This window comes from Salarias fasciatus, chromosome 18 (genome assembly GCF_902148845.1).
Source record: "Salarias fasciatus chromosome 18, fSalaFa1.1, whole genome shotgun sequence".
In the NCBI taxonomy this organism is placed as follows: Eukaryota; Metazoa; Chordata; class Actinopteri; order Blenniiformes; family Blenniidae; genus Salarias; species Salarias fasciatus.
In genome coordinates this window covers 3,642,168-3,658,477 of record NC_043762.1, presented here as the reverse complement: position 1 = coordinate 3,658,477, position 16,310 = coordinate 3,642,168, and the positions used below count along the sequence as shown (strand labels likewise).

Sequence of the window (16,310 nt, the reverse complement as noted above, 5' to 3'; positions counted from 1 at the left end):
GACTGTGTTCTCCGCGGTTCTCTCATGATTTCAGCAGCTGTGTTTGTAACTCTGATTGGTGTTTTCTGGAGCAGGAAGCTTGTGTTGAGCAGCGTTCGTCCTCCAGCTGCAGCACACTGCCGCTTTCTGACCAACATGCCTGAAGACAGCGAGTATCTGCCTCCCTGCACCAAACAACAGCGGAATTAACCAGCGGCTGGTGATGAGCGCCCTCTTTATCTCCAGCCACATCTTTTCCCCTGCAGAAAGTAACAGATGAAAACGGAGAGACGGGAACTTTTCATGTTTTTTTGATCACTAGAGAGAAAATATGTTGATTTCCAAAACATGTTTTTATTTAATCTGAAAGGTGTTTTTAATAAGAAGGTCAGTTTATTCCGTTTGTAATTACAATTCGAGTAGCTTCAGAATATTGGAGCAGGAGTAAATATTGACGTGACATTGGTCACATGTTTGGAGCTGTAGAGAAGACAGACACCGGAGGCATTTCCAGCGGGTTCAGGGTGAATATGCTCTATTTGAATGAGTATAAAATGCATTAGTCATTGGAGCCTCTGCTCTGAAAGGTGGGTGTTTCTCTTGTGAAGTGAGGCAGCACAGAGCTGATGGTTTGTTGTTTCAGAGGACACACACACACACACACACACACACACACACACACGCCGGTCAGCTCGCCCAGCGGACTGCAGCTCCTCTCTGGATGTGTCTGTGTCTGTGTTGACCTTTTGCTGATTGTGAATTAAGTGTCTGTGAGTGCTTCAGGTTCTTGGCCTTTGAAGGTTATATGGACTAACCCCCCAGGTGTGTTCACCACCGGACCAATAAACACACCAGACAGCTACAATCTTGCTGTTTCATGCTCTTTCCCCTTTATTTTTGTTGTGATTTTTTTTTTGTACTGACCTCCTGTATTCTTCTATCTCTCTGAACGTGGGATATTTTCACACTCGCTCCCTGGGAGATGGAGGGATGAGATGAAAATGAAAAGAAAAACAATTAGTAGCACTGATGGGGCTGTGTGAGGTAATGAAATAGCGTGTCTCATTGTAGCGTGTAATGGAGAGCAGTTTGAAGTTAATTGAGGGGAGATAGGACACTGGGCCACTGTCTGCTGGAGGACTGCAGTCTGGGCCGGGCTTTATCAGGGAGACAATCACTGAACCCCGAAAAAAAACACTCCCTTATCAGACCTCACAAATGAGAATTAACTTGCTTTTACAGACTGGATGGCAAGATCAATTGTTATCGTAATGAAATTCATATTCTTTCCATCTGATTGTAGTTCAGGTTCATGGCCATGAACTGAAGTCGACACAGGCTAACCCTTCCAGTCAGTCCACATCCAGCAGCAGCTGCTTATATGGCTGCCGTTTCTCCTTATACACATAATGAAGCATGTTGTCTTGTATTTGGAATTAATATTTAGCGTGGTACACTTTCATCGGAGGCAGAAAGTCTTCTTAACACAATGATTTGACTGATAAATGAGAGACTGCAGCCCTGCCCTGCAACCAGCGTGATTCTCAGAAGGAGATAAAGTGCCACCTTCTGGTGGAGTGGCTGAATGATGTTGACGTTCTGCTCCACTAACTTCTAAGTTTCCCCACGAATGTGCCTGCTGAGAAAGCCACACACACACACACACACACACACACACACACACACACACACACACCACTGGATGGGTGAGAAAACAGTTCTAGGAAACATGCAGTCTTCGTCAGTTTGAGCGAGGGGTTCTTCAAAACTGAATGTGAGATGTTGATTATCGTAAATGACGCCGTTAGCGTTGATTTTCTCAGGGTTTCAGTCGAGCTGTGCCGCCTTCACTGGAGGAATCCAGAGCGCCGGGCTGCTGTTGTGGCGGGGAATGTTTTTCTCTCATCTCCCGCAGAGTGTTGACAAAAGACAATTAAACGCAGCTTGCCTACAGTATTGATCATGTCTCCCTGATAGGCAGAGCAGAACCACAGCACCTGTATTCATTAAACAACCTGTTTAGCGACCGTGCGGCGGAAGCAGGAGTCAGGCTCTGTTTGCGAGAAGCAACGCCACAGGCCAAGAAACTTTTCAGTGGAGCGTGGCGGAAAGCTCAGAGAGGAAGGCGGGGACAGCTGACGACCTTGTCAAAAAAGCAGAGAGGGAAATGAGTCTTAAAGAATAAACATAACCAAAAACCAGCAAATGTTAAATTGGGTGTGCTTCCCAGAATAATAACTGGATTGAGACAGAGGCGATTTGCTGCTTTGCTGCTTGATAAACACTCGGGGGGCCAAATGTTAACAAGTTTGACTTGTCCCTGTGAAATTAAGAAATGCTTTGGCAAGTCAAATAATTCAATGAATATTAAAGAGACGCTGCGTATCAAGGCCTAATTTGTTTTGATAGGCTCATTTCATTTTGGAGGGATGGAAAGATTGCTTTAACCTATACCTTACCCACTTTACATTCTATAGAGGAGCTTTTTCATTCACCCTTCAATGATAAACCTTCGTTCTCCAAACCTCATTGAAAATAGGTCATTTTCTGGCAGAAAGACTATAAATGGCAGCTCCTGTAAAAATATGCCTATAAGAGTCGAGGGATTTAAAGTGCAATGTTATAGACCCACTTAAGCTGCCACGTATGTCCTCAACACTCAGGTCCCGATATCATTTCAGCTCTATATTTCTCCAGCAGGTTGACTGATACTCGAAGCTCTGCAGCTTTTCCAAGGCCATATGTTACGTTTCATCCACTTCACAGAGGAGAAAAGACATCATGCCGAGTTTGAAAATGCTAAACTGTGTGTACATACTTCAAAGCTGCTTCAAAAAAAAAGCTATTTATAGTGTATAGACAACAGAAAGGGAGCATCAACAGAAAAGCTGAAGGGCTCATGTTAAAAGATGCTACATGAATGAAAGTTCTGCCGGAGCATTGGAAAAGTCCTGACGCTGCATTGGACGAATGTCAGAAAGCAAAACGGCGGCCGTTGTTTGTTGTGGATATTGATGAATCTGACTTGAGCACATGAACGAGGCGCTTTGAGGAGAAGCTGCCTCGTTCTGCTGAGTGTTATCCGCCAGCCGCGACCTTGGCTCGGTGCTGCACCCGAGGACTTCTGCAGGCTTGCACAGACGCCAGCCGCCTGGAGGAGAGGCGCAGGGTGTTTCCATGTGGCACCGTGCGACCTCTTCCTAGATTACAAGCTGCAGCGTGGATTGATTTTTTTCTCTTTTTTCTGGCCGAGGTGACCTCTGGGGCAGGTTCGGGATGAAGTGAACTCTGACAAAAGCATCAAAGAAGTGTCCCAAAGAGCTTCTGTCAAGACGAGGGCAAGCTCTCCCCAGGCGACGAACAGACTGCTAAATACAGCGGCGCTTCCTCTTCTTTTGAGCCTGACAGGACGTGTAGAATGCAGCAACGGCACTTATTAATGCATCAGAAATAACATTCACATTCCGGCTTTCAGGATCCAGAGGTGATGAAAACTCTTGCTGTTGTAGTTTTGGTGTTTTTAATTTAAAAGTGCATTTTGAATATAAATTGCAACTCTCGCAATGGTTCAGATTATTATTCCCACTGAAGTTTATTTTCTGACCAGATTTACACTCTCAATGAGTTCTGCTGTCAGAGCTGGTTCCTGTCCACACAGCAGTGCAGGCACCGGTTAGGACCACTGCCTCATGGGAAACCAGTCGGGGGGTGTTTTCATGTTCACCCTGTGCATGTTTGGTTTTTCTTCCATTTCTCTAGTTTCATGCAAAAGTCCAAAAACAAGCAGTGGAGGCTTAGTGGCGTCTCCAAAGGTCCTGTGAATGTCTCTGTGATGGACAAGGGTAACCTGTCCTGGTGTAACCCGTAACGGTGTAACTAGTGCCAGTGAAACATCTGACAGTGTGACATGTCCTGCAACCTTTAACAGTGAACCTGTCCCAGTGTAACCTGTAATATTGTAACCTGTCCCAGTGTGGCCTGTCTCAGTGTGAACTGTAACGAGGTAACATGTCCCGTTGTAACGTATCCCGGTGTGTCTTATCCAGGTGTAACCGACCTTCACCCACAGTCTGCTGGAATCAGCCCAACAACCCTGTTTTGCTGACTTTAGCACAGAGGCTGAATGGTTTGTTTTAAACTCTACTTTCTTTTTTCTTTTGATAATGTGTATTTCTTCTTATTTTCTCTGAAAAATCTAACAGGAAACCTTTAAACTGTGAGAAGTCATCCCTCTTCTCCTGCCTCTTCATCCCGGGGAGGTTTTGGCCATTCGAGAAATTATGACTGTTGTCATCTGAATCCTTTATGCTCAAGTGACAAATCTCTAATCAAGTTACATTTTCTAGTGGTTTATTTAAGTTAATTTGAAGTATTCTGCATCCAGTACAGACCAAACAGTGGCCATGAGGTACCTCATTATAAAGCCCTGCAAACAAGGCTCTTGTGGACTGTGTCACAGAGAGACGTCACAGCAACTGTCTACCATTCCATTTATTTACATCCTTTAAGAGGGAACGCGTGAGTCCATTTCAAACTGTAGTCCTCTAAACTTCAGTCTTGAATCAGACTAGCTCTGAAAGGATCCGGTCTGGATCTGGTTTACACATGTTTTTTCAACAATCTCAAGGAGCACAGAGACTGAATTAATGACACTGATCAGGAAAAATCCAATCCCAATCACCTCCATCTCCATCACTCCTCTGCTTCCTGTGTAATCATTTCTTGCTTCATGCTTTGCTAATGGTACACTGGTCCTCCTAAACAGATCACGCAACAGCCTTTGCCCCCCTACCTTTGCTTACTTTGGTGTTCTATTTTCACATACAGCACAGAGGAGCCAGGAAAGAGGAGATATAAATAGCTGAGGCTTATTAACTGTTCGTCATGGATCAGGGAATCTGCGATCCTTGGAAAGGCCTAAAGTATATTGCTTAGTACTTTGTCTTGGCCCCTTGTTGCTCTTTCTACCACTTCCAATAGGTCAGGTTCATTATTAATGGCTCTTTATTTATCGGCTGGAGACACTCTGGAGCGAGGAGGGCAAGTATGGGTTTATGGATTTCTAGGTGGTTGAGCAGCGTTTTCATTATGACGCCTTTCAATTTTTAACCTCATCAGAAGGTTAGAAGGTTGTTTTGTGTAATGTAATTGTATTTTGCCCCTTGGAGTGCTTCACGACAGTTTAATTTGTGGGGCGGCATCGAGATGCAACATGGCGGCATGCCTTCATGAAGTGGAAGAACTTCACCTTGCGCATCAGACAGACTGACAATTAGCAGATAACACCGTAATACAGTGAAAGAAAAGCTCCCTGATATCTCCCATGCCTCCTCAGGTTTCCGGTTCAGCTTACAGGAGCTGAGCATGTACAGAGCAAAGGGCAATCAGTAACCCAGTGGGACAAAACATTAACTCAATCAACTCAAGCATGTACATTTCAGTAATGTGTGTGTGGAGCTGCCAGTGAACGGAAACTCCATCAAATGACTTGACATTGAGGAAACCCGATCTTCTGTCAGTGTACAGATCTACGCTGTGTCAGGGTACGAGTCACCTCCCTCCTGCGGTATTGATCAGTGTTAACAGCCCTCATCCTGGAGGCTTACTGCTCTGAAACACACCGGAGTCAGGAGTGCTCACACCCTGCAGAGACTGGAGATGAGACGTTCATTTAGAAAGGAAAACATTCCTCTACCAGGACTGGGAAACTCTGCATCCAGCATCTGAAACAACAGCCATGAGTTGTTATCTGTAAGATATTCACTGTATTTCCTTATCTTTGACAGGAGGCACAAAAAGACCGTTCTGTTAGCAGAGCAAACCAATACTGCAGATGCTTGAAAGCTTTTATTCTCTAGGCCCTCACAAAGCCTGTCTTTGAGGTTTAAAAGGGTTAGGAGGCTTTGCATATTTGCTTTGGACCACCCGCTCTATTGACACAAGTCGACAGGACTTCAGGAATGTCACAATAGGTGACTCAGGCAGCGCCTCCCGTACAATGAGCCTTTCTTATCGCCCTTCATTACACCTCTTCATGCTGTCTGGCTGACACATACTGAAATACACTGGCAGACAGGCGCTACCTGACGCCTGTTTTCTGATATCTACATTATCAGGTCACGCTGTACACAAGCTGTACTGTTTCAAGAATACAGATTGCATAAGGTGACACTTTTTGCTCATGGTTTTGACTTATCTCTACAAAGTTCATCATGCCAAGGCTCATAGTGCCATCTGGCAAAAGAAAATAGTATTTTTTAAATTTTTTTATGGTATTTAGACATTATTGAACACACACAGGCCGTTTCTGTGGAATGGAAGTAACATGGAAACTCAGATTTGAATCCAGATGTTATTTCTGCTTGATGTTATTCCTACTTCATTTTATCACTTCAGTGGTCTCAAGGTACTTTACTTGATCAGTCACACCCACATATTGAGCAAGGTGCATCTTGGGATTTACATCAACTGAAGGTTAAAGAAACAGGCACACACACACACACACACACACACACACACACACACACACACACACACACATACAGTCTGTGCAGTGTGTTCATTGCCCGAGTGTTTATCAGTGCAGTGTGGATGTTGATCTAGTCAGAGAAACAGAATAACTCTCTTTATAAATGTGGAACGTGTTTCAGATCAGCCAAATAAACAGATTCATTTTCTCCTGCAGAGAGCGGATCAGGTTGGATGTGTAATGTTCGCGTCCAGAAGGCGGCAGTAGTGCAGCGGTTTGGTTTGCTAACAGCAATACATTAGAGAAGAAGATGGCTAACACTGTCAGTTAAGACAAAATTAGTCAAATGCAGTAATTTCAAATATTTTAACATCACCGGTTGATAGCAGCAGTGTCTGCTGGGACAGAGCTAACCTCTGTCACATGCATGATTTCAGAGGTGTGTGTGTGTGTGTGTGTGTGTGTGTGTGTGTGAAATACTAATAATAATTCATTTCTTTTCCAGCAGGTTTCTCGTGCAGACTGTGTCTAATGCATGTCGTGATTCTTCCTGAACCAAATCATAAGCAAACTGAAAACGAGATCTGTCCTGTAACGCAGCACGAGTTTCTCAGGATCTTAGTGAACTGAAGCTTTGAATGTCATGCTCAAGGACACTTTGACTCGACTGCAGGACGAGAGGATGAGCTGAGCCTTGAACCTTGGGACTGTCCCAAGTTTAACACCTGATCCACCAGAGAGCCAGCATCCTCCTTCCTGTAATCCACATGTTCAGTCAATCTGTAGCTGAGCACGAAAATTCATCCAATAACTGACACAGCAGGAAGAGTGTATCAAACATGGTGTGGAGCGTAAATCACACTCTACATTCATACAGATTTCACATTTTAGATAATCACAATTTGACCTACTTCAATAAAGTGTGCTAACAAGATGCAGGGGGGGAGTTTGACAGGAAAAGAAGAAGTGCTTCTCTGAGGGTTTATTAGGCTTTACTGTAAAACAACGTTAATAAATGAGTTTACTTTGGCGTCGCTGCCGTTTATGACTGAACAGTCAACCCTGACCTCTCCTATCATCATTTACTGAAACCGTGTGGCGTTACGCCACAGACCCCATCCAGCCCCCTTCTCATGTCCTCCGGAGGTCGATCTACTCCCACCGCGGAGGTGTACCTGTGTGTGGGGGCGTGGTGGGGAGGGGAGGAGGATAAATGAGGACAACACAAGGGGCCTGCAGCTCTGTGTTGGATCTTTAAGGGTCACATAAAGCTGCAGCTGCACAGAAAAGGCTGGCACAGTTACTGCTCTCCGCTCATTCTTCAAGCCTTAAAAGACAGAAAGAGCATTAGAGACGGCAGCGCAGCTGCAGGCTGCTGCTACAGGATCAGATATGCTTGGAGGAGCCCTCACAGATTTGTCGGTCACAGTGTTGCTTCTCTTTCTAACTCAGACAGCAACTGAGTGCAGGTGGGTTTCAAGATGATTCAACTTTCTCATGCTGAAATTCTGCCAAACCGATGATTAGGGAAATTGTTGTACTGCAGATAACTATTTATGAAGCCCAAAAAAAAACACTCTTTTTTTTGGTAAGGATTGACTTTAGCTTTAAATATGTTTGATTCCAGAGCTGGAGGTGATTTTTCACTCGTCACTTTACCAGAGCAGAGGAAAACTTCGGGTATGTCAGTTCTTCATTGATTTGTCTTTGATTTTACATTTAGATTGTATATAATGCAACATTTAACTGCTTTCTTTCTTTTAGAATATGTTACACAGTGTTTCTCCCACACAGAAGCCAAACTGAATTGTGACTGGACAAAGAGCCAAATAAGAGCAGGTAAGGTTCTGTTTCAAACACGACATAAGCTGGAGATAGATGGGTTTTTTTTTTAACTGAATTTAGTAAAATGAATGAAAAGTGCGATTTGTTTTTTATTAGCTTGTCTAGACTGACTTGTAATGGCTTTCCAGAGTGATATCTTGGACTCGGTCCCACCTCCACTGAGAATTTGAGACGCTGTTTCACAGTTCTGCTTTAATCTACAGACAGGCTGTGATTGTATGTGCGCATCGCTGCATTATCACTGATTGACCTGAAGTAGGCCAATAATCTTTTATAACCGCATGTTCTCCCAGGGGCAATCAAACTAAAGAGTCTACACTTGAGTTTCAAATCCAGCACAAAACACTCACACAATCAGCTATTTGCATTTGCATTTAATAATAACTCCAGCACAGCAGATGCACAGGGTGTTTTATAGCAACAACAAAGGCAAAGTCTGCTGTTCACAAGCTACGGCTGAAAATGTCACTTTTGTGGCTGACGCTGAGAGCGTCTGATGAGCTGCGTGTTGCGTTTCAGCTCCGGAGGATGTTCCGGTGACTGTTCTAGCGAGCGCTCCGCTGCAGACTGAAGGAGAGGCCTGTGTGGAGTTCTGGTACCTGAGTCCAGCCGCAGCCGGCGGCTCCGAGCTCCGGCTCTGGCTGAAAAGCGACGCTGGACAAGCAGGAATCTGGGCCTCTCCTGCCGTCCCCAGAGACGCATGGAGACAAGTGTCTGTGCCGCTCGCTGTCACTGAGCCAGGAACTCAGGTCAGAATTACGTAACTCTCCAAATCCGTGTCTGCCTAATCGAAGACAATACTGCTGCTGTAAGCACTTCCAGAGATATGCATCTGAACTGACTGAACTATGATCTTTGTGTTTGAATGTTTCCTTCGGTAATGGTCAGGTTGTGTTTGAAGCTGTTGAAGCAGCATCCAAAGAGGAAGAGATCCAGGTTAAACAGATAGGTGTGAGAAGAGGCTCATGTGGTGAGTGTATACAGCATAATACGCATATTTCTAACTTTAGCCTCGGAGCTACTTGGAGTTTAATTAACAAAGATGTTTTTTTTTTTCTTGTTATTTGTGTGAATAACTGTTTGAGCTGTAAAGATCACACAGAATGATGTTGTGAAATTCATAATAAGGATGATCATCCATTAATGCAACTAATGCGCTGCCCTGTCCAGATGGTGTTGTGGTTGTAAAGCGATTGTTGTCTTGGAAACCCCCCCACAGGGCCCCGCTGTGAGTCCAACACAGAGTTTTGGACAGATGCGTCCTCCCGCTGCCTGTGCTCTGGCGGCCAGCTCCTCTGCTCTCCCTCCCAGTGCCCCGAGGGCCGGACCTGTGGTGGTCGTGGAGGGACCGCCTCCTCCGGGACGTGCACGGTGCACCAGCACACAGACGGCAGCACTTTTGATGGAGTGCTGTTCCGCTTCGCGGCCCCCTGCACTTATGTGCTGGCTAAGACCTGCTCGCCCGCTGAAGCCCTGCAAACGTTCAGCGTGGAAGTGGTCAATGAGCGGGACGGCAACGCGTCTCTGCCAAGAGTCCAGCAGGTGGTCGTGGACGTGGGGGACGTCAGAGTGTCCCTGCTGAACCGGCAGACGCAGCGGGTCGTGGTGAGCTGTTGATTTCATCCCTTATTTATTCCACATCACTTTTTTGTGTCTTATCTGACTGTCTGGCCTTCAGAGAGAGCTCTCAGTGTCATATGGTGCCACACAGCCTAAAGACATGTTTGGACATAAACTTCCTGTGGAAAACTTTATGGATTTATTATTGATTTGTTGGCAAGACAATCAAACTTCAGTGGAAAGAAAGAGACAAAGAGCACACAAGAGTGAAAAGAAGAACTAATGTTTTCCAGTGGAAAAACAGACTTGGTGAATCTATACATGCTCATTCATCCATGAACCAAGACACCGAGCTTCTCATGTCTCTGGAGACGCCTCCCTCCCTGTCCAGCCCTCTTCCTCAGTTCAGGAGGTTTACCGGACGAGGCCGGTTGATCTGGTGTATCGATGGAGGTCAGCTTCTTTCTCCTGATGGCCTTTCTATGTTGATGGTTCGGCTGTAGAGTGGATCGTCCACGGGACCTGGGGTGTGGCTCACACACAAGCGTCGTCGTTATCGCAGCGCGTCACTCCCACTTTCACCCTCCATCAAACCAAAGGTTTCCTCTGTGGAAGAAGACTTTCCCCCCGGTTTAAGTTCTTAGCATTGAGTTCTTGGTGTGTTGCTTATGGATAGTCCGTTTGCTAAGAACTAATAGAGGAATGCTGGAGCCTTGAAGCCACTCTTCGACTGAAGCGCAGAATGAATGTGAATCACTGAAGGCATTGCTCACCCATAATGATTCCAGTTAGCCTCAGATAAAGTCTTTTTCTGAGGTTAACTGCAGCAGCAGTTTGGTCCAACGTTTGAAGTCATCTGTGGTTTGAGTTGAGATTACACATCTCTGAGTAATCCCTAAATATGAAATATTTAGAGAATACTCAGATCTCGGAGTAATCCCTAAATATTTCATATGATCCATTGGAGTGGGGAAGGGAGTCATTAAATCAGTTTTTTAACACTTTTCTTGCCATTTTTGGCAAGAGACTCAAAAATGGATAAAATTCAAGAAATTATATTTACAACAAGTGAAATCCAAAAGCACTGGACTGAAAATTATAAAAACACGCGTATAGCATGTTTTCTCTACTATAGCAGTCTTCCACAGTGTTGTCAGGGTTCAGTTAAAAAAGTCAAATATATCCAATCCAATCCAACTTTATTTCTAAAGCACTTCAAAAACAACAGAGCTGACCAAAGTGCTGAACACAATAAAATTACAGTAAAAAAGAACAATAAAATAGTAAAATAACAGACACATAAAAAGTCAAACAACTCTTCCTGTATTAAAAGGCCAGGGAGAAAAGGTGAGTTTTAAGAGCGGACTTTAAAACAGGAAGTGAGTCTATCTGTCTAAGATACAAGGGTAGATCATTCCATAGATTTGGACCCACACTGGCAAAAGCACGGTCTCCTCTAGTTCGAAGATCCGTATCTAGAGAAGGACTGGCCTGCTGACCTAAGATTGCGCCCCGGGACATAGGGCTGCAGCAACTCTGAGAGATACTGGGGAGCGAGACCATGAAGACGTTTAAAAACAAGTAAAATAATTTTAAAATCAATACGATAAGAAACAGGGAGCCAATGCCAAAGGACTTTAAAATTGGTGAAATGTGCTCTCGCTTTTTAGTGCCTGTTAAAAGCCGAGCAACAGCATTCTGAACAAGTTGCAGTCGAGCAATGGACCATTTAGGGAGCCCAATGTAAAGTGCATTACAATAATCTAAGCGATTTGTAATAAAAGCATGAATTAAAATCTCAAATAGATGTTGGGGAACAAATTGTTTTGCCTTTGCCAGTTGTCTAAGCTGGAAAAAGCTGGACCTCACCACAGATTTAATGAGCATCAAACTTTCGGGAGCCGTCAAGTTTCACCCCCAGGTTTGTCACAGATTCTTTAATAAGTTGTTCCAAGGGACCCAGATCCAGAGGAGAAGATCAATGTTTTGGGTCCAATAGCAGGACTTCAGTTTTGTTTTCATTAAAACAAAGAAAGTTCAAGGTCATCCAACATTTAACTTCTTCAATGCATGTCAAAAGTTGTCTAGCTGAAGAATCATCTTGCTTTAAAGGGACATATATTTGTGTGTCATCAGCGTAAAAATGAAAACTGACATTATGGCTACGCAGGATGGACCCTAGTGGCAGGAGGTAAAGGGAGAAAAGAACAGGGCCAAGAATAGAGCCCTGGGGGACCCCATGCTTAAGGGGCACTGGCGTGGACTCAGCACTCCCAATTTTGACTCTGAAAGTCCTATTTGTTAGGTATGATCTAAACCACTTAAGGACAGATCCCTGAATTCCCACCCAGTTCTCAAGGCGGGACAGAAGAATCTCATGGTCCACTGGGTCCATATATGTCCAATGATGGGTGTTTGAGTGAAAAAGGATAAAACAGCAACAAAGCTTGGAATAATATAATGAGTGAAAAGGACAGTGATCACACATGACTTTGGCCTGGTTGGGTCTGTCATTAGTAAAGTCAGATTTTTACTTGCAAACATGCAGACGGTCCTGATGAAGGAAAAACTCAGTCAATGTAGTGCTGCACAATGTCACTGTGGATACGATGCAGTGTTTGTGTCCTGACAGCCAGACATCGTTCATGTTGCCTTCAGGAGACGGCAGTTAGTTCAGGATTAATGAAAACAGCAGGTTTTATATGGTAACTATTAGGACTAAAGCTGTGGCTCACACTCCTGCTAACAGTGGGCATAGCAGGGAGAGACTAATCATTTAAAGTTCACTTCACTCGCAAGTTATTGCCAAAAGTGACTGTTGCAGTAACACGTTACAGTTTTTCTCAACATTAAAGGCACATTTCACCTTCAGCGACATTCACACACTCACACACACTCCTGCAGCCAACTCTCCCTGCTCTGCCTCCATCGGGGAGACATACAGGAACAGCTATCAAAGCACTGAGGGCTGGATTCCTGGCTCTGTGTCTCCATGTGTTGACGTGACCTTGGACCGACGCTAAACGGCCTGTTCCTGAGGGTGTGTGAGGCGGGAAAGCCTCACTGGCGGTGTGTGAGTGTGTATGAATGGGTGGCGAATAGCTTGAAATGCTTTGGGACCACCAAGCATGGTAAGAAGTCATCTGAGAGAAGTCCATATGTCAGTGACTGACCTTGGAATGAAAGGATGAACCAGTCTGGTCCCACAGTAACCACAGCTGCACAGTCCTGCTCTGACTGATCAAAGCTGCTCTTAAATGTTGAATGAATGTGTCTGAATGCTAAAATCCATATTGCTTCTCTTGAATATTTCATAACTGTGATAGTTATCATTCATTATTATTCCTGAGCCTCGTACTGATGATGTGAAAAGGCTGACCTCTCCAGCATTCTGTTATGTCTAGTGAGTGACCTAGCTCCAACCTTTACAGACTGCTCTACTGATAACCCCAGTTACTCATAAAGTACAGCGTTTTAGCTCTATTACGTCTGGGAATTCATGATGGCCTCGTTCACCTTATCAGCTTATCTTCAGTTTTCATGCAAACTGTCAGATACAGTAAGTCCAAACTGCTCCCGTCATCCAGTAAGGAAGTACTGACCTGTTTTTTCCCCTCTCTTTCAGGTAAATGGGGTCTGGAGGAAGCTTCCGCTCAGCCTCGGTCGTGGCGTGGTCAACATCACGAGCAACCCTGCTGCTGTCAGCCTGGAAACCAGCTTCGGTCTTTCGGTGTCGTATGACAGTGCTGGTGCAGTCCAGGTCACCCTCCCACCCAGCTACTCCCGTCAGGTCTGTGGCATGTGTGGCAACTTCAACCACCTCAAAGACGACGACCTGCTCCGACCGAATGGAACGACTGCAGAAAACGCCACGGCGTTGGCCGGGACCTGGCAGGCCGGGGAAGCCCCCTCCTCCTGTGAAACCGTGCTGGTGCCGGATCAGTGTGACCCGCTGCAGGAGGCCGAGTATTCCAGTGAGCTGTACTGCGGAGGCCTGGTCTCCAGCTCGGGGCCCTTCGCTGGCTGCTCCGCAGCTGTCGGAGCAGAGAGCTACTTCAGGGCCTGTTTGGTTAGCATGTGTTCCAGCCATGGAGACCCGGCGGCGCTCTGTCAGATCCTACAGTCCTACACTGGGACATGCCAGGAGGCGGGAGTAGCTGTACCAGCATGGAGGAACTCCTCGTTCTGCTGTATGAAACTCATGTTCCGCTTTCCCTTTGTTTTCAGAAATAGTGTCAAATAACGACCATAATGACACCACGACAGTTAAAGACGCCTCTTTTCTCCCTTCCCTGTGGCCCTCCAGCCCCTCAGTGTGCCGCAGACAGCCACTATAATTCATGTGCTGATGGCTGTCCCGAGGTGTGCTCCGCCCAGGATTTGCCTGGCTCCTGCGGAAGCTGTGAGGAGAGATGCGAGTGTGATTCTGGCTTCAAACTCAGCGGGGGGAAGTGTGTCCCAGAAGGAGACTGTGGGTGCTGGTATAATGAAAAACACTATGAGGTAAGTGCCGCAGATGAACACAAGATTATGACTATGTCATTCAATTTGTAAGAGCTCCAGACTATGTTATTCATCTCACTTTTTCTGCAGAAAGGAGAAACTCTCATGGAGGGAGAGTGTGACAAACAGTGCAAATGCATGGGAGAGAATGAAATGCAATGCAGCAGAGTGGAATGTGGCGACAACGAAGTCTGCAAGGTTAGAGACGGGTTGAAAGGTTGCTTCCCCGTCAGCCCCGCCACCTGCAGCGTGTACGGAGATCCACACTATATCACCTTCGACCACCGGGCCTACGACTTCCAGGGCGGCTGCAGTTACACACTGACGACCACCTGCGTTGAAGGAAGCGCAGTTCAGTTCAGCATCATCGGACACAACAAGCATCCCTCCGTTCAGAACGCCACCAGATCCAAACTGGAAGCCGTGACGCTTCAGGTCGAAGACCTGCACCTCACCCTGAACCAGTGCAGAGAGCTCTTTGTAAGCATGCATGTCTCCCACCACCGCAAGTCTGCTGTGATATTTAAATATGACGAAGATCAATGTAATAATATGTATAAGTCATTGCTACTTGGCGTAAAAATCTGGAGGTCACTTTCATTTATTTCATATTTTATTTCAGTAGTGACAGTGGCTAATGGTAATGACTCCTGTACCAACACACTCGTGCTCATATGGCTCACCCATTACTGTGAGGCAGCTCGTTGAAGGAAGTCAGCTTGTCACTGACGGACTTACATTTCATGCTTGAATGTGCGTGTAACGCGCTGCACGGTGGAGTAGTGGCGAGCACTCTCGCCTCACAGCGGGCCGCGCCATTCAGTGTTGAGTTTGCATGGTCTCTCTGTGTGTGCTTGAGTTTACTCCTGCAGTCCAAAACCACGCATGTGAGGTCAATTGGTGAACCTCATTGGCTCCTCAGTATGAATGTGTGTGTGTGGGGTTGTCTGTCCCTGTGTGTGTTTGCCCTGTGACGGACTGGAGACTTGTCCAGGTATATCCTGGCCTCACCCATAGATCCAGCGCTCCCACGACCCTCCACAAGATTAAAAATAGATGGATGGATGGATAAACTTGTTCCACAAGCTGAACTACTTCAATAATCATTTCTTCTTGGTTCTCTGTTCAGGTGAACGACACCCAGTTCCCACTCCCGCACTCAGCCAGCGGCACATACGGCTCAGTAAAGGTCGACATGAAGAACAACTTTATGGTCCTGGAGACGAGTTTCGGCCTGAGAGTGATGTTAGATGGAGAGAACAGGCTGTTCCTGCAGGTGGATGAACGCTACAAATACAAACTGTGCGGACTGTGTGGCACCTACTCCGGACACCAGGACGATGACTTTGTGACACCGGGAGGACAAAAGGTCACTGATCCGTTTTCGTTTGGGGACAGCTGGAAGGTGCAAGACATCAACGAGTATGTTACTTTTTATTATTGCGTGTAGTAAAGCAAATCCATGAAAACCACATGATTAAAGCATCAAAAATGTCAAGAAAACTCATCTTGAATCTTATGGAAAAAGAAATGCCCACACTGAATTTCAGATTGGCTGCTTTTTCCATATTGACCACCAGTTTTGCGTAAGCGAGTTCATGTTCGGCCTCAGGACTTTGCCGAATTTAACAATATTAGCTGTGATTTCAATGTTCCGAACAGAAACCAACAAAACTGGCAAACACTACTCAAGTCTGGATTTGTCCAACCTGGGGCAGCAGGATCGATGTAGTCAAACAACACCAACAGAATCCAACAGAACTGACTTTAAAATGACAAAATAAGGAAAACATCAAGGAGACTCTTCAAAGTCATAATAATTTTCACAGAAACTCAAATATTCACAGCACAATTGATGCCAATCATGTTACATACATGTGTATGAAAAACCTGTTACATATCATTAGATGAGCCTTCCTACTTTATTCTGAGAAGAAATGTTCCTAGGTTGGTA

At 45.4% G+C, this 16,310-nt stretch overlaps 1 protein-coding gene across 1 annotated transcript in view; it reads left to right on the top strand.

Annotated features, from left to right (window-relative positions):
- The window catches only part of LOC115405407 (zonadhesin), a 46,334-nt gene that overhangs the window by 18,441 nt on the left and 11,583 nt on the right, over positions 1-16,310 (top strand). The window contains exons 2-6 of the mRNA XM_030114977.1: positions 9,605-9,898; positions 13,479-14,043; positions 14,160-14,356; positions 14,447-14,836; positions 15,486-15,778. Coding sequence (XP_029970837.1) covers positions 9,605-9,898; positions 13,479-14,043; positions 14,160-14,356; positions 14,447-14,836; positions 15,486-15,778 — 1,739 coding nt within the window. The remainder of the gene's footprint in view (positions 1-9,604; positions 9,899-13,478; positions 14,044-14,159; positions 14,357-14,446; positions 14,837-15,485; positions 15,779-16,310) is intronic.